At 35.1% G+C, this 10,898-nt stretch overlaps 1 protein-coding gene across 11 annotated transcripts in view; it reads left to right on the forward strand.

Annotated features, from left to right (window-relative positions):
• THOC2 (THO complex subunit 2) overlaps positions 1–10,898 on the forward strand; it is a 99,199-nt gene that overhangs the window by 33,348 nt on the left and 54,953 nt on the right. For all 11 annotated transcript variants that reach the window (XM_039874699.1, XM_039874700.1, XM_039874703.1 and 8 more), the window contains one exon: positions 3,685–3,851. In XM_039874699.1, coding sequence (XP_039730633.1) covers positions 3,685–3,851 — 167 coding nt within the window. The remainder of the gene's footprint in view (positions 1–3,684; positions 3,852–10,898) is intronic.

The following is a 10,898-nucleotide window of genomic DNA, read 5'->3' on the forward strand; positions in this document are numbered from 1 at the left end:
GAATCTCAATTTGGTCTGTTTTCTGAAACAGCCATTTTCAGTTTAATCATACCTTTTGCCTCTAGTTGCAATCACTTGCTCTAATATATTGGCCATCTTGTCTATGTGTTTTGGGGAAACGTCAGTTAATTTTTGGGCATTTCTTCGAAGATGTATCATCCGAAGGGTGTGACCTCTCCTCAATAGTAGGGAAAGCATTTTACTAATTTTCTTATCACAAGCACCTGGCACACAGTAGATAGTTAATAAATGTTTACATAAATGAAAGAATGAATTCATAGTCATTATGGGTCTACCATTTTTCCCACTGTTCCCTTCCAGTATGGTTCCCTATTTGATCATCAAAAGGCTTAAAGGCATTATACGTGTATACGTTCGTATGTACATACGTACATACGTACATACATACATACATACATATTCCTTAATGTAGTTGGTGCTAGAGGTAGGAGGCTAGGCTTATGATGTCTCTCGAGATGACATGGCTATTGATGCTTGGGCTGGACAAAAGCCTTTCTAAGATGCTTGAGCACAAGAGTGCCTACCTTTTATTACCACAGCTGCCATTAGAAAAAAAGTTATTTTGGACATTTCAAGTTTAACTGATTGTTACTAGAGTCTCATTGTGTATGAACTGTTACTTAGCAAATTTCTAAGGTTTTAAAAATTATTTTCTATATCTTTAGTTTATTTACTTTGTTCATCTTATGTAGCAAAGGTCATTCTAATTGATTGGAGTAACTTATGGCACCTGAGACATTTAATAGACAATTCATAAGCCAGTTTTTCTTTTGTGAAAGATGTAAAGGTTGATTCTGTTATAAAAGTGCATACCTTTCTTCTAGATTACTGCCTTAAATTGCACCTAGAAAGAAATTGGTAGGTAGTTGATAGTACAAATCAATGATAGAATAGCCTTGATGGGGTACTACTGTTAAATAAAACATAATGTAAGTGGTTCACATTGTACCACATTGAAAATATAAACTTAAAGCAGTGTGAATGAAACACAACATTTCCATGTAACATGGTGCTATTCCAGTCCTTATCCCCAGGTTTTGTGTATGTAGCTAAATGGGTAATTATAAGTCAGCCATTTTTTCAAAATTATATTCAGTGTCTCTTTTGTTCTCTATGATAGAGTATTATTCATTTTTGTTTAGTGATTGAATTTCTATATTTTGTAACTGTAGGAGCAGTTGTAAGGTTGGAGAATTTGCTAGACCTTCCTTCCATAATCTGTGTTACAGAAATTTGGAAGCAATTTATTTTCATCTTTATTCAGGCATAAGTGATGTACAATAAACCATGCATATTAAAGTGTACAATTTGAGTTTTGACATATGTAAAACCTGTGAAAACATCATTGCAATTTAGATAATGCTCATTTCTATCACTCTCCCCTACCCAAATTTCTTCTTGCCCCTTTGTATTTCATCCCCCCTCAATCCCCCTCCCCTATCCCCTTTCCTCAGGTACCCACTGATCTGCTTTCTGTCACTGTAGATCAGTCTGCATTTTCTAGTATTCTTTTATAAATGGAATCATATAGTGAGTATTCTTTTTTTCTCTGGCTTATTTCAGCATAATTATTTTGTGATTATCCAAGTTGTTGCTTGTGTTAATAGTTCTTTTCTTGTTATTACTGAGTAATATTCCATTATATATACTATAGTTACACTGTACTACAATTTGTTTATTCATTTACATGTTGATGGACATTTGAGAATGTCCTATTATAAATCTTGTATGAATATTTGTGTACAAGTCTTTGTGTGGACATAGATATTTATTTCTCTTGAGTAAATACCTAGGAATGAAGCGGGTGGGTGTAAGTTTAACTTTTAAGGAAACTGCCAGTTTTACAAAGTAGTTGTACCATTTTATATTTCCACCAGCAGCATTTAAAGTTTTCATTTGCTATTTTGGAGTCACTTTTACATGCATAGGCTGTACTTTTGGGGGGTACAAGAAGAGGCAAGTTTTCTTCTCAGAACTTTAGGTAAACATCTCTTTGAAGAATTTATAAAAATCTGGGGCTCTTTTCAGTAAGATATGATCACTGCGTTAGTCCTTTTTTTCCTTAGTATGAGAAATGGAAGAAAATGTTCTTAACTTTGGGTTTCATAAAAAGGGGAAAGAAACATATTTGGAGAGTGGTTTTCTGAGTGAGTGATAATATACGACAGGTCTCCTAATAACATTGTTTCATTCAACATCATTTAATTGTAAAGTTGATGAGATACTGTGTATATCAGTGAATCAGTGGTAAAATCGGTTTTATGATATTTCACTTAAAGTTATAGAATATCGATGCTGTTAAGTGAGGACTTACTGTACCACGAATCAGACATTAGTTTTATAGCATTTAATATAATTATGTATAGACTTAATAGAAGTAACTCTGTAAATCTCATCTTATAAAATAGATTATATATAAGAATTTTCTTTGAAAAATCCCCTAAGTCATCCATAAGGTACAGTGTTTAGACCTAACATCTCTCCCTAATTTCAACACAGTTGTTATTTTTGCCTCCAGCATTAGAAGAAATCACTGTTTATTTGCTTGCCCCAATGAAGTGGTTAGCTTGCATTTAGGGGCTATGTCTAATGAAAAATATGCAATTTGAAATACTAGAATTCCATTCAGCTTGATGTGAAGGTATGTGGGAACTGATATAAGATGAGGAGCATACTCACTCATGGTCATAAACATACATTTTATTGAGAGGATTGGTGAGAGAATGGCCTATATCATTTAAATTATCTTCTTTTTGCTGTTATAAATAGTCGCATTATCATAAATTAAATATACATATGACGTTACTGCATTATAATATAATTATGGTAATAGCTGAAGCTGAAAGCAAATAGAGACAATGTACTTATTAAGAGTAAGGTGGCTGATAGGAATGTTTATTAAGTCCATGTCCATGGACCCTTTATAGTTTACCCTAGGAGATTAGGAAGGATAGGTATCCATCAGCACCTATTCAATACTTCTTTCCTTCCTTTTTCTGTTCTACCTAGATTGTCTATTTTCTTCTCTCTTTGCTCGTGTTGTATTTACTTCTTTGTTATGTCCCCAGCTCCTTGGTGTTGTCTCATCTCTTTAGTTTTCTCTTTAGAATGCTACCAAAACCCATAAATATAAATCAGTGGTACAATGATATTTTGTAGCTTTGTTGTGTATGTAAGATAAACTACAAAATGATTCTGGAAATGATTGTCTACTTTCATGAACTGTTTACCAACATTCCAAATACTTCTGCATAAAACATTTAAAAAATGCTTTAGTTGACTAACTTGTAAAATGCATTGTTTGTTTTTCATATTTTGCTAAGAACTAGAAATGTGGATTTCTTTCACTAGCTGAAGTAATCAAGAACTGATCAGACAGTGTGGCATAGTGTTGCAGGTCCTGGGCTCCAGCCTCAGCTTTATCATTAACCCACTTTGTAATCCTGGGCAAGTTACATTTCTCATCTGTAAAATGTGGCGGGGTGGACTTGATGATTTTGAAATCTATGAAGATTTCCCTCTGGGGCTCGGGAAGCAAACTTGTAAAAGTTGTTTTTTAAAAACATTTTTATCTTGTTATATAAGTTGTCTCTGAAAGTTGTTGGCTTTACTGGAAATGATGTATAATCATTTTTGAATTTGTGTATATTTCATTTGTTGCAGGATGCTTTAATCTGGATCCCAATAGAGTTTTGGATGTCATTTTAGAAGTGTTTGAATGCAGGCCAGAACACGATGACTTCTTTATATCTTTATTAGAATCTTACATGAGTATGTGTGAACCGCAAACACTGTGTCATATTCTTGGGTTCAAATTCAAGTTTTACCAGGTAAAAAAAAAAATGTGTGTATAACTCTATCTAGGTTAATTTCATGATTTTATATGTACAATTTAATTTGAATTTGAATTATAAATAATTGGTTTCAGTTTAGCCATTCTAGCAGAGATAGATAAATGGATAGCTAACAGTGTGATGCAATAAATAATAATATGATGTGATTGGTAGTTTGAATGATGTGATGTGAAAGCCTAGAAGAAAGCGGAATAAATTTTTGTCCTGGGAGAGATGAAATCAGGGAAGACTTTATAGATAGAACCTTTTTTAAACCTGGTTCTTGAAGGATGAGTAGGAGTAACAAATAGTGTGAGAGTGAAGATGTGACAACATGAATGTACATAACAGATTGAAGAAATAGTACATAGTCTAATGTGGCTGGATTGTAAGATGTGGAGAAAAGAAGGGACAGGAAGTGAAATTGGAAAGGTAGGTGTACTTTTGATTGTCAGAGGCCTTGAATACTGTGTTGAGTTATAATTTTATTGTATAGACAGTCACCATTGGAAATTTTTATGGATGTGAATAAATTCTTGAGGCATATCTTACATCTTTCACTTAAATCACTACAATAGTTATCTAGCCCTGCAATTATTTCTCTTTCAATCCATCTTTCATATTATTACTACTGTTATATTCTAAAAGAGATCTAATTGACACAGTGCTCAAAGCCTTTGCCTGCAGGATGAAATTCAAATTTCTAAACATGACAAAAAAGACTCTTCACAGTCTAACCCCATTCTTTATTTCCACCGTCATCTTTAGCAATTTTCCCTCTCAAATCTAATAGAAGTAAGTTTATTAACATGTTGGTATACTTTTTTTTGAAATATTAATTTATATTACAATATCATGAACATTCATTCACTCCTAAATACATTAGTTTCTACTTTTTAAAAGGTTATTTTTTCTATTTAACTGTGATACCAATTTTATACCTCACTAGATTGCTATCATATAATAAACTCAGACCATATTCAGATTTCCCAAATTGCTTCCCAAATGCATTTTACAACTGGTTTGTTCAAATGATGATCCAGGCAAAGACCACACATTGTATTTGATTGTTAGGATTCTGCAATCTCTTTTAATTTAGAATAGTATCCCCCATCCTTTAATAGCATTTTGACTTGTTGAAGAGACCATTCCCATACAAGACCCCACCTTTTGGATTTATTTACTTGCTTTTTCAGGGTTGGTTTAGTTTGTTCTTTGTTCCCTGTTTTCCTTATATACTTGGAGTTGGTTCTAAAGATTTGATTTGACTATGTTCAGGTAAAATATTTAATTGGAAAAATACTTCATAGTTTGTTCTTTGTCTTTTATATTGTATAACATCCACTGTCTCTCTGGCTTTTAATATTCCAGTAAGTTGATGACAGGCTAATCCCTCCATTATACAAAGACATTTCCTTTCTTGTCAGTAGCAGGTTGTTTGCGGGTTGATACTTTGGCACCATGTGGATACCCACTTTTTCATCAGCTTTACATTGTGGTTTAGAATATATGGATGATCTTTCCTGAGTCAGTCATTTCTTTAATGACGTTTCAAATTGTTAATTTGCTAATTTTATCATGCCTTCTACATTTATTATCTGTTATTCTTCTATAAAGACGAGTTTTTCCTTATCAACTTGGGTTGCTTGATTACTCTGAAGTACAGTTTCTACTGGAAAGGCAGGACAAATGCTTTAATTATTTTCCCTATTAATTATTAGCTATTAAAGAGTTTCTTTAGTAGCCACCTCTAATGGTGATATGAGGGGTGTGTGTGAGAGAGACAAAAGAATAAAAAAAATGTGCACTTGCATTTTGACTTAGGTTTTTAAAGAATTAATGTGATTATGATAGCAGTGGAAGTTGATGAGATTCTAAATATATTTTGAAGGTAGCGCCGGTAGTATTTACTGATACATTAGATACAGAATGTGAGAAAGTAGAGTTAAGGACTTTTTTTTGGACTGAGCAGCTATAAAAAGGTGGTGTTATCAACTGAGATAGAGCAAATTTTTAGGTGAAATGGAATTGGAGTGTTGAGGGTAGGAATTAAGTTTTAGAAATGTTAAGTTCGAGATGCCTGTTAGATATTCAAGTGGAGATGTTGAGTAAATAATAGAATGTATAGATCTGGTATTTCAGAGAAAGGACTGGATATCAAAAGCATGTAGACAGTATTTAAAGTTGTGATAGCAGATGAAATCATCAAGAGTTGGCTATAGAGAGACAAGAGAAGAGATCTAAGAGCCGAGCCTTGGGGCACTGTTAAAGGGCCTGGGAGGAGAGGAAGAACCAGCAAAGGAGATATAGAAAGAACATATAAGGTAAGAGGAAAACAAAGAGAATATGGAATCTTGGAGGTTCAGTGGAAGAAGGAATGATCAACTCTGTTAAATGCCTCTTGTAGGTCATTTAAGATGAGAACTAAAAAGTAATCGTCGGATTTATCAGCAGAGAGGTCAAAACTAGCCATTTTGGTAGAGTTGGGGTAGTGTTAAGAGAGAATGGGGAGGGTGGAGTTGGAGTTAGTGAGAATAGACAGCTCTATAAAGGAGTTGCTACAAAGAGACACAGACAGTGGGGTGGTAGCTGGTAGGGGAAGTGAGCTAGAGAGACTTTTTTTTTGAAGATGGGTGAGAGAACACATTTGTATGCTAATTAGAATGATTGCGTATAAAGGAGGAAAACTGGTGATGAAGGAGTAGACGAGTAGGAAAGAGATTGGAGTTTATGGCATAAGTGGATGGTTTGACTTTATTTTTATTAATTTTTTTTTTTACAACAGAAAAGAATAGCTTTATTTAGAAGGGAAAGTAAAACAACAGAACACTTCCAGATGTGGAAGCGGGCCTGACCAAAAGAAGAGCAGCTCAAAAGGTTCAAGGGCTCCGATGGTTTGACTTTAAATAGGAGCATAGAGAATTCATCTATGATAGCTGGTGGAAAGGTAGCATATGTAGGTGTAGTTGGTAGGTGGGTAGATATGATAGTGAGAGTTTATAGAAGTCCTATTGATTGCTCCAGTTTTCTCACTGAAATAGAAAGCAAGGCTTTCAACTGAGAGAGAGAATGAGAGAGGAGGTATTGGAGGTTAAGAAAGAAAGTAGGAAATAGTTGTATAGGAGAATGGAAGAGTGAATGGATAAGAGAAATAGAGTGTGATTGGCCAGCAGCATTAAGGAGCCTTTGAGGGTAGATATGTGAAATTGGCATTTTGGAGGGGTTGTAGCTATTTGTAATATTAAAACTTAGGATATGGAGTGAATGGCTGAGAGAGGGTAGAAGAGCAGATCTTTGGAAGCATCATTTACCTGTATATGAAAATCTCCAAAAACTAAGAAAGGAATAGAGTTGGAGAGAGTGACAGTGAATCAGAATGGCAGTGTTAAATGAAGAGCAATGATTCAGGGGTCCATAGATGGCAGCAATAGGACATCACTGAAAATGGCAGAGTAGGGAACTCCAGAGCTCTGTTTCTTCATAAAAGTAACCAGTGAGCTGGCAAAAACTGTCAACCAACTTTTACAGAACTCTCGAATTTAGTAAAAACCTTGCAACCGAGGAAAGCCTTGGCAAAGAAAGAACTGTTGTTTTGGGATAAGGGCACAGTGACATTTTAAATTCCCTGCCTACTATCCATCACACCCAGATCGATGGTGGCTGTAAAGATAGAAACCCACACTCCTAGTGCAGATTGCTAATGCAAGAGGATACAAAGAATTGTTCTTAAAGAATTGTGGGTCTCAACCTATCTGGCTGTTCCCTGGAGGACTGGTGCAAGAGCTTATATTTGTTTTGCTTGACTGGGAGCATCCCCAGGGCTGTAGTGGCTTTTTCCCAAAGCATTTAAAGGCACAGCTATGGACTTTAGCAGCCTGGAGCAAGAGACAACAGTTGGACAAACAATAGAGAGACCGAAAGCCTGGGAAGAAATAAGTTGAATAAGGAGATATGTGGGGGAATAATGGCTTTTGAAAAGCTGATGCATATACCAGAAAACTGGGGAAAAAAGGCTATGTACATGCCCAGAACTGGATGCATACTCAGAAAAAGACTGAGAAGATCCTAAACTTTTCCTCTGGCTGGCCTTCCGGCTCTGCACAAGCAGGAAGTGAAGACTAAGGCAGAGTTGAAAAATGGCCTGGCCAAGTGTTGAGGAGTGCCCTAACACAGAACCAGTGTGCGAAGAGTAGGAGAGTATTTTTTTCTTTTTCTCCCCTCCCTTTTGGCTTCAGGCTTCTAAGAATACTTAAAACATTAGTTGACTACTAAGCTAACAGAACGCAGATTTCAGTGGCGATAATGACAATGTAGACTTCACAAAATGAGCTTAGACCAGTCACTAAAGAAGCAAACACCAATAACCTACAATAAGCAGCATCAACAAACCATGGAGGAGGGTGCAGAGTCTGATTTTCAGAGTTGCTGCATAATATTCAAAATGTCCAATTTTCAACAAGAAATAATGAGGTATGTAAAGAAACAAAATATGGCTCATCACAAGAAAAAAGAAATTAATAGAAACTATCCCTGAGGAAACCCAGGCAATGGACTTACTGGATAAATAATTTAAATAAATAGTCCTAAATATGCTTATGATCTATAGGAAACCATCGACAAAGAACTAAAACCAGGGAGACACTGTCTCACCAGACAGAGAATATCAGTAAATAAATAGAAATTATAAAAAAGGAACTAAACAAATTATGGAGTATAAAAGTACAGTAACTGAAATGAAAAATTCAGTACAGAAGTACAACAGGAAATTTGAGAAGGCTGAAGAAACAGTCAGGCCAACTTGATTAGTCAATTGAGGTTATCCAGTCTGAGCAGAAAGATGAAAAAATGAAGAAAAATGTACAGAACCTATGAGACCTATAGGACACCATGAAGAGTATCCGCATGTGCATTATGGAGTCCCAGAGGCAGAGGAGAGAGAGGAAGGGATAGAAAGCATATTTGAAAAAATAATGGTTGAAAACTTCCCAAATTTGATGAAAGATAGGAATCTACACATCTACGAAGCTTCACAGACACCAAGCAGGATAAATTCAAAAGAGATCCACACCGAGATATATTATAATCAAATTGTTGGAAGCCAAAGACAAAGAATCTTGAAAGCAGCAAAACAGGTGTGACCCATTGCATACAAGAGATCTTCAATGAGATTAACAGCTGAGTTCAGAAGGCAGTGGAATGACATATAAAGTGTTGAAAGACTAAGACCGTCAACCAAGAATTCTATATCAAGCAAAACTATCTTTCAAAAACAAGAGATCATGATATTCCAAGATAAACAAAAGCTGGGGGAGTTCATTGCTAGTGGACCTGCCCTATGAAATACTGAAAGGAGTCTTGGCTGAAATGAAAAGACAATAGACAGTAACTTGACGCCATATGAAGAAATAAAGAACACCAGTAAAGGTAACCATATAGGTACCTATAAAAGCCAATATTATTGGAATTTTTGGTTTGTAGCCCCCCCCCATATGATTTGAAAGACAAAGGAATAAAACAGCAATTATAAAGCCAATTGGCACACAATGTATAACGATAAAAGGGAGGGATAGAGATGTATCGGTGCAGAGTTTTTGTATATTATTGAAGCTAAGTTGGTATTAATTCAGACTACATTATTATAAGTTTAAAATGTTAATAGTAATGATACTCAAGGTGACCACTAAGAAAATAAACAGAAAAGGAAAAGGAAATCAAAATGGTACACTACCAACAAAATTAAACACAAAAGAAGGCAGTAATGGAGGAAGTGATATAAGACATAGAAAGCAAATAGCTAAACAACAGAAGTCCTTCCTTGTCAGTAATTACATTAAATGTAAATGGATTGAACTTTGTAATTAAAAGGGAGAGTTCAGCAGAATGTAAAAAAGCATGATTCAACTATATGCTATCTATAAGAGACTCACTTTAGATCAAAAGATAAAATATGTTGATAGTGAAGGTATAGAAACAGATGTCTCATGCAAATAGTATCCAGGAGAGAGCTAGGGTGACTATTCTAATATCAGACTAAAAAATAAAATGTATTTTATGTAAAAATAAAATATTTTACAATAGACAACAAAGGACATTATATATTGATAAAAGGGTCAACCCATCAAAAAGATAGTAGTTATAAACACATATGCACCAAACAGAGCCTCAAAATATGTGATGTAAGCATTAATATAATTGAAGGGAGAAATAGACAGTTCTCCAATAATTCTTGGACATTTCTATACCCCACTCTCATTAATGGCTAGACAAACTAGACAGAAGATTAAGAAGGAAATAGCGGACTTGAGCAGCACTACAAACCAATTAGACTAATAGACAAATAGAACACCCCATCCAACAATAATAGATTATACATTCTTCTCAAGTGCACATGGAACATCTCTAGGATAGACTCTATTATAGACCACAAACAAGTCTCAATAAATTTAAAACATTGAAATCATACAACTTATCTTCTTTGACTACAATTGAAAATAGATTGCAGCAATAGTGAAGGATAGTAAATTATAGGAAATTAAAAGCTGGGTGGACTTTAGAGAGGGTAGAAGGAGAATCTTCTGAAAACAACTATAAAAAGCAAAAGATGACTTTTACCCCACCTCTAGGTCCGGGGAAAATAGCCACCACTCGACTGGGTTACAGTAGGTTTGGTGTTCCTAGGGAGTGCCAGGCTCTGAACAGAAGGTGGAAGGAACATTTAGAAGAGAGGTAGGGAGTTTTGCTGAGGATGGATCATGAATTTTAGAGGATTCCATGGAAGTTTTTTGAGAATGTAGAAATGTGAATGGGACAAAATGGGGATCGTGCAGAGCAATATGAGGATTAGATTGTGGGAGCTGATGTTTGGCGTGGGAGTCAGAGATTCTTGTGGTGACGTATTTAAATAGAGATAATGGGAATAACGAGAGCATTCCTGGTAGATTTATGTCAGGTAGTTAGCTTTTGTGAGTTTGCTCTGAAACCCTGACCACCTTTTTTTTTTTTAATGGGAAAATGTTTTGATATTAAATAACCATTTATAAACAT

The sequence above is a fragment of the Pteropus medius genome, unplaced genomic scaffold, assembly GCF_902729225.1.
Source record: "Pteropus medius unplaced genomic scaffold, Ma_sr-lr_union100, whole genome shotgun sequence".
Taxonomy (NCBI): Eukaryota; Metazoa; Chordata; class Mammalia; order Chiroptera; family Pteropodidae; genus Pteropus; species Pteropus medius.